Source organism: Haliotis cracherodii, unplaced genomic scaffold (assembly GCF_022045235.1).
Source record: "Haliotis cracherodii isolate W230 unplaced genomic scaffold, xgHalCrac1.p SCAF_2, whole genome shotgun sequence".
NCBI classification, from domain to species: Eukaryota; Metazoa; Mollusca; class Gastropoda; order Lepetellida; family Haliotidae; genus Haliotis; species Haliotis cracherodii.
Genome location: NW_027266275.1, coordinates 9,336,955 through 9,357,871, shown reverse-complemented (window position 1 = coordinate 9,357,871; position 20,917 = coordinate 9,336,955). Strand labels below are relative to the sequence as shown.

The following is a 20,917-nucleotide window of genomic DNA, read 5'->3' as shown; positions in this document are numbered from 1 at the left end:
GCATCCCATGACCATTGGGTTTGAGCTGGTCTTCAGCAGCCCATGCTTATCATAAGAGGCTACTAACAGTGAGTGAGTGAGTGAGTGAGTGAGTGAGTGAGTAAGTTAAAATTTTTCACTTTCTGGTCCAGGTTCGATTATTTACTGATCACTGTCATATAGCTGGAATAATGCAGTCAGTCAACAAACAAACAAACAAACAAACAAACAAACAAAATCCTTACTCATTGAAAGGAATTTGTGGTCCAGTCGTCTAAAGAGCTGGAATCTAAGGTGAAGAGTTAGGTCCCTTGGGTGTGACAGAAACCTATGATCACGAGTTCGAATCCCAGATTCACACTGGTTATGTTCCTAGGTTTGTCCCCACCATGAAAGTGGAAGACCTGCATCACTTTGGGATTTCATTGCACATCACGCTGAAAGTGATAAGACTGGAATACTGTCAAAGCGGCATAAAACCTCACTCACTCAGTATCAGAAATATTTAGTTTCAACTTGCTTATTTAGTAGTGTGTCTTGGTATCCCAATTGTTTATCTGTGATTGGCGCAGGGTTTAGTTAGACTTAGATGTTGCATAGGGCTGTAATGACTAGACAAGTCAGTTTATCGTTACGAATAACAACTGTTGACTAAGCTGTAACATTCCCGAGCCAACCTTGTATAATAACAAGAAAGGTTAAATATATAATTACTTCTTTAACTTTAATATATATTAATAGGTAATAATAAATACTTCATCAAGTCTAGGTACATAAGAAAGAGGTTTGATCTTGTTGACTAATCATCATTCAGTTCTTTTGACCCAACATACTTCATGACCTCTCTCCAAGGTTGATGGGGGGCACGGGTGTCCAGTCATCTAAGGCGCCGCGATTCGCTGTGCAGAGTTGCATCCCTTGGGCATGCCAGAAATCTATGATTGTGGGTTCGAATCCCTGTTTGCCCCGATTATGTTTCTAGGTTTGTCAGCACCATACCATGTGGGTTTCATCGAAGTGGTCAACGTCTAAGACCTGCATCACTTTGGGCTTTCCTCCCACATGAAGCTGACACACCATGATATAACTGGAGTATTGTTAAAAGCGGCATTAAATCCAACTCACTCGCTCACCCAAGGTGAATGAAATATGTTTACTGTGACTATTCCCAGGAAACGGTTTAGGTACTGTGACTAAAATAAGTTTCATTGTAGAGCTTGCTCTTTGTCGTCCGTTAAATACAAATTATGCTTCTCTATATTATCATTGAGGCCACTTTCAAAGGCTTTTCATCAAATTTTGCATGCAACTCTGGCTGACGGTTCATTGATAAACATGTCCATTTATTTAATTGACCCTTTTTTTCTTTTGCAGATTCATATTCCCAAAAGTCTTACGGCTCCTTCATCGTGTTCCACCACAAGGGTTACACCGTCTACGAACCTGAGACCTGCCTCCTGCAGCGAGATGTCACGCCAGAGTTCGGCAACTTCAAGTTCATCCCCGACAACATCGATGCTCCCCTCAAGATGTGCGACTCAGCCACGGGGTGCGAGTGGGGCGCAGTCACCAATGTCAAGGACTTTGTGTATGTCAGTCAGCCCAGGCTCAACAGAGTCATTGTGGTGGACACAGCCCGGAAGCTGAACCCTATTCAGGTTGGTTGGACATCAGGGACACTGGTTGGAGACCTCAGTATGTTTTGCCTTTGTGGATGTATAAACGTAAAACAAACTATACATATTGTAAATCCACTAAGCACCAGTTTTACATATATGACTCCATAGATGCAATAACATGTGAAAGTCAATTTTTATAGATAAATACATAAACAATAATAACACAGGCAATGGCTTTTGAGAATATAGTGCGGTCTGGCATTTTTGTTTGTTTTTGTTTGTTTTTTTGTTCAAGCTTGTATGTAACCAAATTTTGTTTACAATGATTTCGGCGAAATTATGTTGTTCTGAAGTATTGTAGCATTTCACTACAGTGCGGTCCCTCATTGTTTTTTTAGGTTTTTGTTGTTGCTCAAGCTAGTATGTAACCAACTTTTGTTTACCATAATTTTGGCGAAATTATTTTGTTCTGAAGTATTGTAGCATTTCACTGGCAGGGACATGTGTTCAAGATTTTAGATATTTAAGGAATTTTGTTTTGTTTTGAAAATGGAAATAAAAACAAAACATGCCGCGGACTTTATGATGATGCGGACTGTGCTTGAGAACCAACACTATTAAATTTTTTTAGCCTATGCGATCAGTGTTACTGTTCGCAAAACCAAGTCCAAACTATGAACATGATGAAGTTTTGGACTGACCAGGGCTGTACACCACATGCTGAAACCTCTATTCATGGGCTTCATGAGTTGGCCACAAAACAGTGGCATGTAGTGTCTGTCCACAGATGGAAGCTACAATGTGTTTCCACTTGACTCAGCCGTTTTTTGCAGTCAGGCGACCCATGGCTCTCACTGTGTCCAGTGTAGAATGAACCCTTATGTTCCGTCTCTCTACAGGTGATTGACACAGACAAGGCCCCCATGGCTCTGCACTATGTGGAGCATCTTGATCAGGTCTGGGCTCTGTGCTGGAACAGCGAGACCGACAGCAGCCTCAAAACCATCATCGTCATCCGTGACGCCAGCAAATATATCCAGCACCACGCAGTCCATACACAGCCCGTAGGCAACAGGTTCGATATGGTGAGTGTCTAAATTCTACAAACATGTCATTGCCAATCATAGTTAAAGATATGATCCGGTTATCTTATTTGCCAATTTGTAATTGTCTTAGAGAAGTTTACTAAAATGAATGTTGAATTGTTCGATAGGCATTACTTAGAAGTTGACCCATGACAAAGTAGACACAATTTATGGATAACAACTTTTAATACTGTAAAGGCGATGTTTTGGAATAGATCCTTATACAAGGATATATATATCAAGCAAGACTTGTATTAAAGAAGTTGTCATCCATAAATTGTCTCAACTTTGTAAATGGTATGTCGTTCTTCCTCTCAGGTTCAGGATCTGTTCCTGGCACCCACCAATGACCTGCACCACGCCTTTAACTACGGTTACATCACCCACAACGGCCAGCAGGGACTGTTCAAACTTGACCTGAAGACCATGAAGTATGTCAAGGCCATCGACTTCTCCTCCTATAACTGTGTACCCAAGAGTGTCTCCTTTGTACCTATTGGTGAGTCAGTTCTCCCTTTGTACCTATCGGTGAGTCAATTCTCCCTTTGAACCCATTGATTTATACTTATGTTGAGTCAGTATTCTCTTTATGGGTATCAGTGAGTCAGTTATGTCTTTATGGCTACTGGTGAGTCACCCTTGAAGATCCGGGGTAGAATAGGTCTTCAGCAATCCATGCTTGCAATAAAAGGCAACCAATGGGATCGATCAGCTGGTCAGGCTTGCTGACTTGGCTGATACAGGTTATCCTATCCCAATGTCGTAGATCAATGCTCATCATGTCAATCACTGGATTATTTGGTCCAGACTTAATTTTTTGCAGTGCGGCGTTAAACAAGAAACAAACAAAATGAAAATTGATGAGTCAGTACTCCTGTTGTCTAGCGGTGAGTCAGTACTCCTTTTGTCTAGGGGTGAGTCAGTACTCCTTTTGTCTAGCAGTGAGTCAGTACTCCTTTTGTCTAGCGGTGAGACAGTACTCCTTTTGCCTAGCGGTGAGACAGTATTCCTTTTGTATCTTGTGGTGAGTCAGTACTCCTTTTGTCTAGCAGTGAGTCAGTACTCCTTTTGTCTAGCGGTGAGACAGTACTCCTTTTGCCTAGCGGTGAGACAGTATTCCTTTTGTATCTTGTGGTGAGTCAGTACTCTTTTTGTATCTTGTTGTGAGTCACTGCATGTTCAGAATAGCCAGTTACTGCCTCACAATCAACTGCAAGAACAATAGCTTGACGTCACCATAATGGTTTCATGTAATGTAATGGTGCTGGAGATAACTCCATATGTCTTAGATGGTTCAAGGTTCTCAGCAGGTGGAATATGCTTAATGTCAATCAGTCTTGAAGTGGCAAGGTCACAAAGAGGAATAAGGTATAACTGGCGAGTTTAGCTGCGTCTACACAAGTGGAGTGACAGCCATATTGAGGTGTGTGTTTGTGTGTTACAGGTGGACATGTGATCGTCCAGTGTGTGTCCAAATCCACCCATGAGACCATCCAGCTACTGATGGACTACCTCACCGACACCATCATCTCCAAGACCGCCATCCCAGGCAAACCCTTTGTCGCACCTGACTCCAAGCACATCGTCACTGTGGATGACTTCTATGGCAAAGTCTCTGTCTTGACAGTTTCAGATGATGGTAGGACATCCTTAATCGGGGTGTTGTTTTCATTTACTTCTTTTCATGGATTTTCCCCCACTTATTTGCGTGTAATGTGTACTTTAGGCCTGGGACGAGACCAAATTTACTACAGTAAACTACGGTTATAACAAACAGGCTTATAACGACTTACAGAACTTATATTTTGGTCCTGACCATTTGTTGTATAAATGCTGATTATGTGCTTTTAAGGAACTATGGTTATTACAAACTAAAATTAGTGGTCCCATCGAGTTCGTTATAACCGTACTTTACTGTACCTGGTTACCCGACTCCCTATTACCCTACACCCTATTACCCTACACCCTATTACCCGACCGCCTATTACCCGACTCCCTATTACCCTACACCCTATTACCCTACACCCTATTACCCGACCGCCTATTACCCGACCCCCTAAAACCCGACCCCCTATTACCCGACCCCCTATTACCCGACTCCCTATTACCCTACACCCTATTACCCTACACCCTATTACCCGACCGCCTATTACCCGACCCCCTATAACCCGACCCCCTATTACCCTACACCCTATTACCCTACACCCTATTACCCTACACCCTATTACCCTACACCCTATTACCCTACACCCTATTACCCGACCGCCTATTACCCGACTCCCTATTACCCTACACCCTATTACCCTACACCCTATTACCCGACCGCCTATTACCCGACTCCCTATTACCCTACACCCTATTACCCTACACCCTATTACCCGACCGCCTATTACCCGACCCCCTATAACCCGACCCCCTATTACCCGACCCCCTATTACCCGACTCCCTATTACCCTACACCCTATTATCCTACACCCTATTACCCGACCGCCTATTACCCGACCCCCTATAACCCGACCCCCTATTACCCTACACCCTATTACCCTACACCCTACACCCTATTACCCTACACCCTATTACCCGACTCCCTATTACCCTACACCCTATTACCCTACACCCTATTACCCGACCGCCTATTACCCGACTCCCTATTACCCTACACCCTATTACCCTACACCCTATAACCCGACCCCCTATTACCCTACACCCTATTACCCGACTCCCTATTACCCTACACCCTATTACCCTACACCCTATTACCCGACCGCCTATTACCCGACCCCCTATTACCCTACACCCTATTACCCTACACCCTATTACCCTACACCCTATTACCCGACCCCCTATTACCCGACCCCCTATTACCCGACTCTCTATTACCCGACCCCCTATTACCCGACCCCCTATTAACCGACCCCCTATTACCCGACCCCCTATTACCCCACTCCCTATTAACCGACCCCCTATTACCCGACCCCCTATTACCCGACTCCCTATTACCCGACCCCCTATTACCCGACCCCCTATTACCCGACCGCCTATTACCCGACCCCCTATTACCCGACCGCCTACTGCCCGACTCTCTATTACCCGACCCCCTACTGCCCGACTCTCTATTACCCTACACCCTAATACCCGACCCCCTATTACCCGACTCTCTATTACCCGACCCCCTATTACCCGACTCCCTATTAACCGACCCCCTATTACCCGACCCCCTATTACCCGACCGCCTATTACCCGACTCCCTATTACCCTACACCCTATTACCCTACACCCTATTACCCGACCGCCTATTACCCGACCCCCTATAACCCGACCCCCTATTACCCGACCCCCTATTACCCGACTCCCTATTACCCTACACCCTATTACCCTACACCCTATTACCCGACCGCCTATTACCCGACCCCCTATTACCCTACACCCTATTACCCTACACCCTATTACCCTACACCCTATTACCCGACCCCCTATTACCCGACCCCCTATTACCCGACTCTCTATTACCCGACCCCCTATTACCCGACCCCCTATTAACCGACCCCCTATTACCCGACCCCCTATTACCCCACTCCCTATTAACCGACCCCCTATTACCCGACCCCCTATTACCCGACTCCCTATTACCCGACCCCCTATTACCCGACCCCCTATTACCCGACCGCCTATTACCCGACCCCCTATTACCCGACCGCCTACTGCCCGACTCTCTATTACCCGACCCCCTACTGCCCGACTCTCTATTACCCTACACCCTAATACCCGACCCCCTATTACCCGACTCTCTATTACCCGACCCCCTATTACCCGACTCCCTATTAACCGACCCCCTATTACCCGACCCCCTATTACCCGACCGCCTATTACCCGACTCCCTATTACCCTACACCCTATTACCCTACACCCTATTACCCGACCGCCTATTACCCGACCCCCTATAACCCGACCCCCTATTACCCGACCCCCTATTACCCGACTCCCTATTACCCTACACCCTATTACCCTACACCCTATTACCCGACCGCCTATTACCCGACCCCCTATAACCCGACCCCCTATTACCCTACACCCTATTACCCTACACCCTATTACCCTACACCCTATTACCCGACTCTCTATTACCTGACCCCCTATTACCCAACTCCCTATTAACCGACCCCCTATTACCCGACCCCCTATTACCCGACCGCCTATTACCCGACTCCCTATTACCCAACACCCTATTACCCTACACCCTATTACCCGACCGCCTATTACCCGACCCCCTATAACCCGACCCCCTATTACCCGACCCCCTATTACCCGACTCCCTATTACCCTACACCCTATTACCCGACCGCCTATTACCCGACCCCCTATAACCCGACCCCCTATTACCCTACACCCTATTACCCTACACCCTATTACCCTACACCCTATTACCCTACACCCTATTACCCTACACCCTATTACCCGACTCCCTATTACCCTACACCCTATTACCCTACACCCTATTACCCGACCGCCTATTACCCGACTCCCTATTACCCTACACCCTATTACCCTACACCCTATTACCCGACCGCCTATTACCCGACCCCCTATAACCCGACCCCCTATTACCCGACCCCCTATTACCCGACTCCCTATTACCCTACACCCTATTACCCTACACCCTATTACCCGACCGCCTATTACCCGACCCCCTATAACCCGACCCCCTATTACCCTACACCCTATTACCCTACACCCTATTACCCTACACCCTATTACCCGACTCCCTATTACCCTACACCCTATTACCCTACACCCTATTACCCGACCGCCTATTACCCGACTCCCTATTACCCTACACCCTATTACCCTACACCCTATAACCCGACCCCCTATTACCCTACACCCTATTACCCGACTCCCTATTACCCTACACCCTATTACCCTACACCCTATTACCCGACCCCCTATTACCCGACCCCCTATTACCCGACCCCCTATTACCCTACACCCTATTACCCTACACCCTATTACCCTACACCCTATTACCCGATCCCTATTACCCGACCCCCTATTACCCGACCCCCTATTACCCGACCCCCTATTACCCGACTCTCTATTACCCGACCCCCTATTAACCGACCCCCTATTAACCGACCCCCTATTACCCGACCCCCTATTACCCGACTCTCTATTACCCGACCCCCTATTACCCCACTCCCTATGAACCGACCCCCTATTACCCGACCCCCTATTACCCGACTCCCTATTACCCGACCCCCTATTACCCGACCCCCTATTACCCGACCGCCTATTACCCGACCCCCTATCACCCGACCGCCTACTGCCCGACTCTCTATTACCCGACCCCCTACTGCCCTGACTCTCTATTACCCTACACCCTATTACCCGACCCCCTATTACCCGACTCTCTATTACCCGACCCCCTATTACCCAACTCCCTATTAACCGACCCCCTATTACCCGACCCCCTATTACCCGACTCCCTATTACCCGACCCCCTATTACCCGACCGCCTATTACCCGACCGCCTATTACCCGACCCCCTATTACCCGACCCCCTATTACCCGACTCCCTATTACCCGACCCCCTATTACCCGACCGCCTATTACCCGACCCCCTATTACCCTTCCCCCTATTACCCGACCGCCTACTGCCCGACTCTCTATTACCCGACCCCTTATTACCTGACTCCCTATTACCCGACCCCCTATTACCCGACCCCCTATTACCCGACACCCTATTAGCCGACCGCCTATTACCCGACCGCCTATTACCCGACCCCCTATTACCCGACCCCCTATTACCCGACCCCCCTATTACCCGACCCCCCTATTACCCGACCCCCCTATTACCCGACCCCCTATTACCCGACCCTTAGTGGGTACCCACTGCAGGTCACAAGAGTTGGGAACAAAATGTCTGATTGGGAATTGTTTTACTGCAGCCCTGGCCAATAATATTTTATACATGCAACTAACGATCAGATCATGCGTACACTGAAGTTGACTGAAGCTTTATCTTTACTCAAACATATACAAGTCAAAAGGAATGTGTGCATCATCAGAAAGAAATTACTTGTAGTGTAACCACTGAGCTATAGTGACTATTTGTCATTAAACAATATATCATGTGACTGACCATGGGTCCGGGTAGTCCTGTTTGTACCTAGGTCCTACTCAGGACCCACCTGACCCGAGTTACCTGTCCCAGCCCTAGTGTACGTGTTGTCCACTTAGACAAGAAACTACCTTGCTAACTTGTCACGTTATGTAACAAACCCATGGAGATTCCACGTAAGACTATCGGTCCCCAACAACATATGCTTGTCATAAGAGGTGACTAAATGGATTGGGTGTTCAGGCTCGATGACTTGGTTCATTGCGTGTCATTGTGTCCCATTTGCATGAATTGATGTTCCTGATGTCAATCACTGCAGTGTCTGGCCCAAACTTGTTTATTTGGAGGTCGCTGTCATGTAGTTGGCATATTGCTTAGTGCGGCTTTAAATGTTAATCAATGTTAAGTAAGGGCGACCTGTGACAATACAAGTTTCATTAGGAGTGTATGTTGACATGCCATGTGGTAAAAACACTTATTACTGTTTAGGTAACCTGGAGTCTGAGTTTGAGGTGACTCTGAGCTGCAGCATCAGCGATGTGGCATTCTTCTCTTCTGCCGTACATCCTGGGTATGATGTTGTCATGACGTCCGCTGATGATGATGATATCTTCTTCCTCAGTCTCACTAATGGCAAACTGGACAAGGTCAAAGGTATGTTTTGTAATGTTCCATCCTGGGGCGGCCATTTATAAAACATATACTTGGTGAGGATCATGACGAAAGGACCTTTTATAATAAAATATTAGTTGATTTTGCATTTAGAGAGGGGGAGGGGTGTTCATGTAAAATGTACTTGAACATGGGGAGGGTCGTCCAAAATACGACAATCATAAGGGGAGGGTAATTATTTTCGGTACGTCAGTGCATCAAACACTGACCACCCACCCACCCCTCTGTAATAATAGACAGGTCCTTAGCAACTGCAACTCTGTGAGAGATGCTCCCTCAATGTCCAAACTTGACTATTTTGCACACAGTAAAGTATCTGTTGTGTACTTGTGTGTGAGTTCCACATCCTCCCACTGTATAAATCTTCAGCCTAATTTGCTCCTGCAATGCCTATGTTTGTCCTCAAAGAGGCCCAGTTCGCAAGAGGCTAGTACTTTTACAACTGGTTACAGAGAGTCAACTGGGAAGAGAACTTCTGTTGGAAATCATCACTCTATAAACTCAGTTTTATTGTGTGATGACAGCCAAAAGGAGTTATTGCAATGATATAATAGAGGTAGTTTTCTATTAACTATTTTGATGGTTTTCCTGCAGGATCCAGCCTGACAGACAGGGACTGGAAGCCACAGCCGCTGAAAAAGACACTTGTAGCTGGAGGAGTCTTCAGCAACTTCCTCCTCAGCTCCCTGCCAACATCTATTCGCATCATCAACGGCGAACTGCATCAAGTACAGTGTACATTTAAAGGCCCAGTCAACAGCCACGTTATTGCCTTTATAGAAAACTGAACACGACAACATGCAATGTTAATTCTCCACATATCTATTTTAAGAACAACATTTAGCTCTATGAACAAGCAAGACCTCTAAAGGATTTTGAGAATGTATGGTTAGACGATTTATGATATGTCATTTACAGCTCAACCAAGATCGTGAGATTTGTATTTGAAGTTACGATTTTAACCTTCCAATCCCAACATGTAAAGGAGTACCCCATACTGTGTGAAAAAACCTAGATAAGGAAGGGAAATATAGATCATGATTATAGAAAATCATTCATTAATCATCAACTGTCTGCACTCTATGAAGGGAGACAACTCATTCTGGGACAAGAAGGGGAGGTAAATACGAGAGTTAAGTCCCCTATCATACTTTGCACTAGTGACACAGTGAGCATACCCCATCGTTTGCTTCTAGTATATTGAACCGGAACACAGTAACATATTCACATCATCCTGTCATCATCTTAATGTATCCATTTTGTTGTGTAGATGTTATTTATCAATGCTGTACTATCTTGTCAAAGGCAAACATGTCAGAAGTAGGTTGTGACCAATCACCAGTGTTTGTCATGTGTGTGCATATATCTTAACAAAAGTACTGCAAATTTATGTCGAATATCTATTTGATAGATGTGAAAATGCTTTGAGACATTGTGCTAAAGTTGCAAATATTTTTATCATTTTATGATACCAGTCTTTGAATTTATTGGGCACTACTGTCCAAACAGTTGTTTTTTCACCTTGACTTGATTTTATAGTCATATTGTTTCATGGAAATTTATATTGTATATTGATGGTATTCATTGCAAATGCAATTTTCATGAGCACTTTTTCAATTAGTGTTAATTGAGTGCAGTCATGCGGGTACACGTCCTCAGCTGTTACTGTGTTGTTTGTATACTGACCTGTTTGCGTGTAGCTGGCAGTGTAGGTATAGCGAAGGGAGAGCTTTACACATGTAGACGTAGATCTAGGGCAATATAGACCTTCAACATCAGAGTAGAGATAGCTAGTGTACAAACCATTTGGACCATGGGTGAAGGAGAGACACGCCATCTCGGATAATTCATTCAGGATCAATTCAATATCAAATTACATTATTCCAATTTGTTCAGCATGAGTTTGATATCTTGATTTTTTTGTTAAAGTTGTGAACTATTAACATAATTTTTAAAGATCTGACATGTCGTTCTTCTGTTTGCCACATTGGTGTTATAGATTAATATTGTATTTGGTTGTGTCATTATGTGTTGTGTGTTTATTATGTTGTTAAGAAATTGCTATTTCAGGTAAACCATCGAAATTTGGTCTTTGTTTTTTTCTTTCTATTTTGTTGTTTTTGTTCCCCCAGATTTATTCCAACGTGTGACTTTCTGACACTGCTTGCTTGTAGGCATGAGTGATTTACAATCATTCAGTGATATCCTGAGTAAGTCTACTTCAGGATGTAACTGGCAACGTTCATACAAGATATGTATTTTCATGACATCCTAGTTGAACTAAATGTATGCAGTCCTGTTCATGCTTCTGTGATTTTGAAGTAAATTCAGCCCTTTAAAAACTATTTTTGTTCACCTAGGTCAGTTTGATAGCTTTTGTCTGTGATTTTTATCAGAACGGTGGTTGAACAAAATGGAATTTGTACATTCGTTTTTGAGTGTTGCAAGTCTGTTTGATGTCCAGATCAGGGTGGCGTGACAATATATAAACTTCAAAATTAGTTGTCTTTATTGAAAGATCTGTATAACTATTTTTATTCTGTTAACCAGATAGTAGGTAAGCTGGGTTGTCAGATTTAAATGGCTCTAATATTTGAAATTTTGAAAGTTTTATATTACCAACTGATAACCATACATGACTGACCAAATTCTTTCACCATTTGGACTGAAGTGTTAATTTGAAGAGCCATAGTGATTGGTCAGGGCTTTGTAAAACCACTTGTGATTGGCTGCCAGATTGTGGCAGGTTTGGATCCCGATGCTTCTTGCTGTGATTGCTAGCAACTGATTGTATATATACCCTAGTTATGTGTCCTACAATTGAACATTATGTGCCTTTTTTAATGCTTTTTGTTCACTGCATTTCTGTGGCACATAATCTGTGTACTGTTGAAGGTCTGTCCATGAGACGGCATCAAGGGGAGACAACCGCTGTGTATCATAATGAATAGCGCACTGCTCAAAGTGCACAGTTAAGGTATATAAGGTTGGCATATTGTCATGTTTTTATAGTTATGTATTTTTACTTTATCCATTTTTCATGATCACTTGAACATTCCCTTTTCTGTTAATATTCTCATGTCTTGTTTTTGTTATCGTCTTTGTCATAATAAGCCATTTTTAACGCATACTAGTTTCATCAGGAATGTAACTGTAATAGATCTATTAAATAGTCGTATGTTTGCGATGTATTCATTCCAGATGAATAAACAGGAAATTTCAAATTTGGAAGTGATCATGTTTAGATTCGAGGAATATTTATTCTCATACAATGTCTTCATTGTTAAAAGGGAAGTACATTAAGTGAAAGTATACACAATTTCTTGAACATTAACGAATAATATTGGCTTTAAGTCTACAACCAGATGTGTTTAGTGTTAGGGTAAGGGTTAACCTACCCCTAACCCCAACCCTTGAACATTAACGAATACTATGGCTCTAAGTCCACAACCAGATGTGTTTAGTGTTAGGGTAAGGGTTAACCTACCCCTAACCCCAACCCTTGAACATTAACGAATACTATGGCTCTAAGTCCACAACCAGATGTGTTTCACACTTACAAACATGTTAGATTCAGGGTATCAACGTTAATACTTTACAGCATTCTGTTTGTAGGCCGGGATTGGGTGTAGACTGATTGTCTAATGGAGGAAGTGGTGGGGAGGTGATGAAACTAAGGGTTATTAGTTAGATTTAAATATACAGACTGGAAACTGATTGAGAGGAAGACACATTGACAGGTTTTTGGACACACCCATGTAATGGTTCTGAAAACTAGTCATGTTTTCAACTTTATATATTTACAATAACAGCACTTATTACATGTTTGGTTTATTTACAGTTTTACCTTGTTCTGTGTATTTTGTGTCCATTCATTGGATAAGTGCTATGTACTGAAGTCATGCCTCAATTTATTCACTATAGGACATAGTTAAAAGAATATCAAAAGAGACTATGATCAAATCTGAACACAAATAGGTCAAATGAGATTTATCATAAATAAGTTTATTAGTAAGGGTCATTTCAGGAACGTTTAGGAAACATTTAATGGTTATGTGGAAAACAATGACAAAGTATTTTGATAATATTGCTTTCACAACTTTGTTTCATAGATGTCATGTGATTCTACAAAGACCGATCTTGCTGACTAACCTTTGTATATGCAATGTGATTGAATGTGAAATCTGGCTTAAAGTGCACAATTTTACCCTTTTTTGTGAAATCGGTGAAAATATGTGTGAAATAAAAACCTTTTGTTTAAAATGTTTTATTCTTGTATTATTTTGCATTGTTCCTGTGTAAGATGATGCACCTTTGAGGGTGTAATTGTGTCCACTAGTGGCATTTGTTGCTCATGCTATCAGACACTGGTTTGTCTGGTTCGGACATGCTTATTACAGGCATCTGCTATAAGACTGGTGTTACCAGCCACAGTGATATGGCTCAAATAATGCACACTCAGACTGATGGAAAATAACATTCACTCACACCACATTATGGCTTGAAAAAGGGTTTATGGATTTCGCCAACACAAAAATAATGAAAAGATTTAAGGACAATCAACTATGAAATCAGCTGAATGCAAATTTATGTAATCACCACAAAAGGATTGTTCACACCATCTGTTAAACTGCAAAGCAGACAAAATTGAGCACCTGCTGTAAGACTGCATGCTTCTCCCATCCCCGTTTTCTAGGAGACATACCTTGATGGGGGATTGTATAGGGGACGGGCACCTGTGTAAGACTGCATGCTGCTCCCACCCCCGTCTTCTAGGAGACATACCTTGATGGGGGATTGTACAGGGGACGGGCACCTGTGTAAGACTGCATGCTGCTCCCACCCCCGTGTTCTAGGAGACATACCTTGATGGGGGATTGAACAGGGGACGGGCACCTGTGTAAAACTGCATGCTGCTCCCACCCCCGTCTTCTAGGAGACATACCTTGATGGGGGATTGTACAGGGGACGGGCACCTGTGTAGGACTGCATGCTGCTCCCACCCCCGTCTTCTAGAAGACACCTTGATCGGGGATTGTGCTGGAGACGGGCACCTGTGTAAGACTGCATGCTGCTCCCACCCCCGTCTTCTAGGAGACATACCTTGATGGGGGATTGTACAGGGGACGGGCACCTGTGTAGGACTGCATGCTGCTCCCACCCCCGTCTTCTAGGAGACATACCTTGATGGGGGATTGTACAGGGGACGGGCACCTGCTGAAAGACGGCATGCTTCTCCCACCCCGTCTTCTAGGAGACATACCTTGATGGGGGATTGTACAGGGGACGGGCACCTGCTGAAAGACTGCACACGTCTTCTCACCCCACTTTCTAGAAGACATGACCGCCTCAGAGGTCTTAAGGATAGAGCGCCTGCCAAGAGATTAGAAAATCGGTTGTTCGATTCCTTGGCCATGTTAAAAGACTGTACTTATTGGTACCCTGTCTGGCGCTTGGTATTAACGGGACAAAACAAGGATTGGTAGGGTCTTGGTTGGTATAGTGTGTGTGAATGGGGTATCCATGTTACATCTCATCAGTATCAACCGGCATCAATCTGGACAAGTACAAGCACACACGTAACACACGTACACACACACCGCACTTTCTAGAAGACAACGTTGACCTGTGAATATACAATGGGACGAAAACATGAGACCGCACCCTCCCGTCGCCTCTCTTCGAATTGGAGATGACGTTGTCGGGTCACTGAGGCAGGAGACACGGATGCTCAGAACCGCTGTGCGAGCGGCTCCGCCCTTATGTGGGTGTTGTTGCAGTATTGTGTTTATACATTCGACATGCTTCACACAGATAGCGGCAGCACGGAACTCACAAGCATACCAAGTTCAAACCAGGCTGCCGTCCAACCTACGTCTGGAGAGGAAGGCCGGAACACACGGGCCACTTTACTTTGACGAGAGGTAAGTGGCTGCATGTTACGTTAGGGGAGATGTTGGTACAGATGCCATCTTCGAATTCTATTTAACAGCAGACTATAGACATTCCAAATAATGATATTACAACCCAGTCTTTCTGCTATGTATGTACATATGTGATGCTGAACATTCAATTGGAGTAAATGCGTTACTTTATGTGTGATTTACGATATAATGTTACCAAGCAGACAACTTTGCTGTTTTATCAAAGATCGGGCTCAAGCGCCTCTGTCCCTGAATTATATACTTAATGAACCCGCGAGTCCGAAACCCATGCTTCTTTGGAGCTTGCTCTTCTTAAGACACTACTTCTGTTATAATGATTCAGAGATGGTGTGTCTTTTATGCCACTGGTGGGAACTATATCGCTATGTCTCAGACAAGGGCGGGTCCAGCATTTGTAAAAGGGAGGGGTCCAATATATCAAAATCCACACTCAGTCATACTACATTTGGTTTTCAAAGTGTGTGTGTGTGTGTGTGTGTGTGTGTGTGTGTGTGTGTGAGAGAGACCCCTGGACACCACCTCCGGATCCACCTATGTCAGGGTATGTAATTGTATTATTTTTTGTGATGCCTCCACAATGGGGACAATAAATATTTAGATGATGATATTACTTTTTAAAGTATGACATTCACAAAAGAAGTTTCATTATACAACATATATAGAAGGCAGTTAAAAAATCGTTTCTAAACAGCGCAACGTTTGAAAATAATTATTGTAAATTCTAAGAACCTTTCTTACATATCTAATACTTATCTGCCTTTGTGGTTAAAGGCATTGTGATGAATTACTGGGGAGACCCGCATGGGGGACCATGGGGATTTCGTGTTAGATTTGGTCCCCAGCAACCTATGCTGGTCGCAAGAAGCTCAGTGACTTGCTTGCTGGCGTGTCATCATACCCTTACGGCGTGGATCGTTGCTTACAATAGCAATTACTGACCCAGACTCGGTTAATTTCCGGCCGGCGCCGTGAAGCTTGAGTATAACGCCTGGAGTACGGCGTTAAGTTTACAAACACGCAGAGTGAAGAGCTACCGTATCAATGCCAAGCATGCCCTCTCGTTCAGTTTCCTTGGAATACACCGTGTTAAATGCAGCGTTTTAGAGCCGTGTTTTATCTACCTCTGTTTTACTGAAGCTGTTTTAGTAAGACAGAACAAAGGACTAGATGATTTTAGTTTTAACGAGTCTGTGGATTTAATTCAAGGAATTATTTTTGATTTTTTCAACACATGCAATTTGTGTACGTTCACTAGAAATAAGAAAAAAGAAATGGCACCCATACTGTACCTCGAATGTCTGCTTTCAACTATCTGATATTTCTATAAATGGATGAACATTTCTTTCTTGGTCCTTTACGTTCCATTCAGCGTTTTAAAGAAAACGATTAGTTACTGTGCGTAATTAAACGGACGTTCTTGTTTAAAGGCCTGTGGAGAGACGAGAGGCAGCTAATTGGTTGTTGTGTTTTATGGGGATGCCTTATACAGGCGGGTGTTCTCGCGGAACTTACGCATAATTATCCTGCTCCTACATTACTGCAAAAACTTAACGAAAGCAAGGGAACCACCAGCAAAGCCACACAAAAGTTGTTTCTTGTTGATCTGAATTTCCGAGAATGGACATGACAGGCTACTGTGGAGCTGCCACGAGTTGAAGAAACCAAAATGTAGACCCGCGTGTCTCCCTCCGGTGTGTAGACATGCGTGTCTCCCTCCAGTGTGTAGACATGCATGTCTCCCTCCAGTGTGAAGACATGCGTGTCTCCCTCCAGTGTGTAGACCTGCGTGTCTCCCTCCAGTGTGTAGACATGCGTGTCTCCCTCCAGTGTGTAGACATGCAGGCCTCCATCCAGTGTGTAGACATGCTGGCCTCCCTCCAGTGTGAAGACATGCGTGTCTCCCTCCAGTGTGTAGACATGCGTGTCTCCCTCCACAGTGTAGACCTGCGTGTCTCCCTCCAGTGTGTAGACCTGCGTGTCTCCCTCCAGTGTGTAGACCTGCGTGTCTCCCTCCAGTGTGTAGACCTGCGTGTCTCCCTCCAGTGTGTAGACCTGCGTGTCTCCCTCTAGTGTGTAGACCTGCGTGTCTCCCTCCAGTGTGTAGACCTGCGTGTCTCCCTCCAGTGTGTAGACCTGCAGGCCTCCCTCCAGTGTGTAGACATGCATGTCTCCCTCTAGTGTGAAGACATGCCGGCCTCCCTCCAGTGTGTAGACATGCATGTCTCCCTCTAGTGTGTAGACATATAGGCCTCCCTCCAGTGTGTAGACCTGCAGGCCTCCCTCCAGTGTGTTGACATGCGTGTCTCCCTCCAGTGTGTAGACATGCGTGTCTCCCTCCAGTGTGTAGACATGCGTGTATCCCTCTAGTGTGTAGACCTGCAGGCCTCCCTCCAGTGTGTAGACATGCGTGTCTCCCTCTAGTGTGTAGACCTGCGTGTCTCCCTCCAGTGTGTAGACCTGCGTGTCTCCCTCCAGTGTGTAGACCTGCGTGTCTCCCTCCAGAGTGTAGACATGCAGGCCTCCCTCTAGTGTGTAGACATGCAAGCCTCCCTCTAGTGTGTAGACATGCAGGCCTCCCTCTAGTGCGTAGACATATATGCCTCCCTTCAGTGTGTAGACATGTATGCCTCACTCCAGTGTGTAGACATGATGGCCTCCCTCCAGTGTGTAGACATGCAGGCCTCCCTATAGTGTGTAGACATGTATGCCTCCCTCTAGTGTGTAGACATGTATGCCTCCCTCTAATGTGTAGACATGCAGGCCTCCCTCTAATGTGTAGACATGCAAGCCTCCCTATAGTGTGTAGACATGTATGCCTCCCTCCAGTGTGTAGACATGTATGCCCCCCTCCAGTGTATAGACATGCAGGCCTCCCTCTAATGTGTAGACATGCAGGCCTCCCTCCAGTGTATAGACATGCAGGCCCCCCTCCAGTGTATAGACATGCAGGCCTACCTCCAGTGTGTAGACATGGAGGCCTGCCTTCAGTGTGTAGACATGCAGGCCTCCCTCCAGTGTGTAGACATATATGCCTCCCTTCAGTGTGTAGACATGTATGCCTCCTTCTAGTGTGTAGACATGCAGGCCTCCCTTCAGTGTGTAGACATGCAGGCGTATCTCTAGTGTGTAGACATGTATGCCTCCCTCCAGTGTGTAGACATGCAGGCCTCCCTCTAATGTGTAGACATGCAGGCCTCACTCTAGTGTGTAGACATACCGGCCTCCCTTCAGTGTGCAGACATGCAGGTATACCTCTACTGTTTAGACATGTATGCCTCCTTCTAGTGTGTAGACTTGAGGTCTTCCTCTAATGTGTAGACATGCAGGCCTCCCTGCAGTGTGTAGACATACAGGCCTCCCTTCAGTGTGTAGACATGCAGGCCTCCCTCTAGTGTGTAGACATGTATGCCTCCCTCCATTTGAGACATGCAGGACCCCTCCAGTGTGTAGACATGCAGGCCTCCCTCTAGTGTATAGACATGTATGCCTCCCTCCATTTAAGACATGCAGGCCTCCCAGTAGTGTGTAGACATGTATGCCTCCCTCCATTTGAGACATGCAGGCCTCCCTCTTATGTGTAGACATGCAGGCCTCCCTCCAGTGTATAGACATGCAGGCCCCCCTCCAGTGTATAGACATGCAGGCCCCCTTCCAGTGTATAGACATGCAGACCTCCCTCTAATGTGTAGACATGCAGGCCTCCCTCCAGTGTATAGACATGCAGGCCCCCCTCCAGTGTATAGACATGCAGGCCTCCCTCTAATGTGTAGACATGCAGGCCCCCCTCCAGTGTATAGACATGCAGGCCCCCCTCCAGTGTATAGACATGCAGGCCCCCCTCCAGTGTATAGACATGCAGGCCTCCCTCTAATGTGTAGACATGCAGGCCTCCCTCCAGTGTATAGACATGCAGGCCCCCCTCCAGTGTATAGACATGCAGGCCCCCCTCCAGTGTATAGACATGCAGGCCCCCCTCCAGTGTATAGACATGCAGGCCCCCCTCTAATGTGTAGACATGCAGGCCTCCCTCCAGTGTATAGACATGCAGGCCCCCCTCCAGTGTATAGACATGCAGGCCTCCCTCCAGTGTATAGACATGCAGGCCCCCCTCCAGTGTATAGACATGCAGGCCCCCCTCCAGTGTATAGACATGCAGACCTCCCTCTAATGTGTAGACATGCAGGCCTCCCTCCAGTGTATAGACATGCAGGCCCCCCTCCAGTGTATAGACATGCAGGCCTCCCTCCAGTGTATAGACATGCAGGCCCCCCTCCAGTGTATAGACATGCAGGCCCCCCTCCAGTGTATAGACATACAAGCCTCCCTCCAGTGTGTAGACATATAGACTTCCCTCCAGTGTGAAGACATGCAGGCCTCCCTCCAGTGTATAGACATGCATGCCTCCCTCTAATGTGTAGACATATAGACTTCCCTCCAGTGTATAGACATGCAGGCCCCCCTCCAGTGAATAGACATGCAGGCCTCCCTCTAATGTGTAGACATATAGACTTCCCTCCAGTGTATAGACATGCAGGCCCCCCTCCAGTGTATAGACATGCAGGCCTCCCTCTAATGTGTAGACATGCAGGCCCCCCTCCAGTGTGTAGACATGCAGGCCTCCCTCCAGTGTGTAGACATGCATGCCTCCCTCTAATGTGTAGACATATAGACTTCCCTCCAGTGTGTAGACATACAGGCCTCCCTTCAGTGTGTAGACATGCAGGCCTCCCTCTAGTGTGTAGACATGTATGCCTCCCTCCATTTGAGACATGCAGGACCTCTCCAGTGTGTAGACATGCAGGCCTCCCTCTAGTGTATAGACATGTATGCCTCCCTCCATTTAAGACATGCAGGCCTCCCAGTAGTGTGTAGACATGTATGCCTCCCTCCATTTGAGACATGCAGGCCTCCCTCTTATGTGTAGACATGCAGGCCTCCCTCCAGTGTATAGACATGCAGGCCCCCCTACAGTGTATAGACATGCAGGCCCCCCTCCAGTGTATAGACATGCAGGCCTCCCTCTAATGTGTAGACATGCAGGCCTCCCTCCAGTGTATAGACATGCAGGCCCCCCCCAGTGTATAGACATGCAGGCCTCCCTCTAATGTGTAGACATGCAGGCCTCCCTCCAGTGTATAGACATGCAGGCCCCCCTCCAGTGTATAGACATGCAGGCCTCCCTCTAATGTGTAGACATGCAGGCCTCCCTCCAGTGTATAGACATGCAGGCCCCCCTCCAGTGTATAGACATGCAGGCCCCCCTCCAGTGTATAGACATGCAGGCCCCCCTCCAGTGTATAGACATGCAGGCCCCCCTCTTATGTGTAGACATGCAGGCCTCCCTCCAGTGTATAGACATGCAGGCCCCCCTCCAGTGTATAGACATGCAGGCCTCCCTCCAGTGTATAGACATGCAGGCCCCCCTCCAGTGTATAGACATGCAGGCCCCCCTCCAGTGTATAGACATGCAGACCTCCCTCTAATGTGTAGACATGCAGG

General features: G+C 45.9%; 1 protein-coding gene across 3 annotated transcripts in view; it reads left to right on the top strand.

The window, feature by feature from the left end:
- LOC139469740 (follistatin-related protein 5-like) overlaps window positions 1-13,736 on the top strand; it is a 105,109-nt gene extending 91,373 nt beyond the window's left edge. For all 3 annotated transcript variants that reach the window (XM_071252006.1, XM_071252008.1, XM_071252009.1), the window contains exons 11-16: window positions 1,354-1,637; window positions 2,498-2,683; window positions 3,002-3,182; window positions 4,128-4,322; window positions 9,291-9,455; window positions 10,068-13,736. In XM_071252006.1, the coding sequence (XP_071108107.1) occupies window positions 1,354-1,637; window positions 2,498-2,683; window positions 3,002-3,182; window positions 4,128-4,322; window positions 9,291-9,455; window positions 10,068-10,261 (1,205 nt within the window). In that variant the 3' untranslated portion in view covers window positions 10,262-13,736. The remainder of the gene's footprint in view (window positions 1-1,353; window positions 1,638-2,497; window positions 2,684-3,001; window positions 3,183-4,127; window positions 4,323-9,290; window positions 9,456-10,067) is intronic.
- Window positions 13,737-20,917: the final 7,181 nt, after the last annotated feature.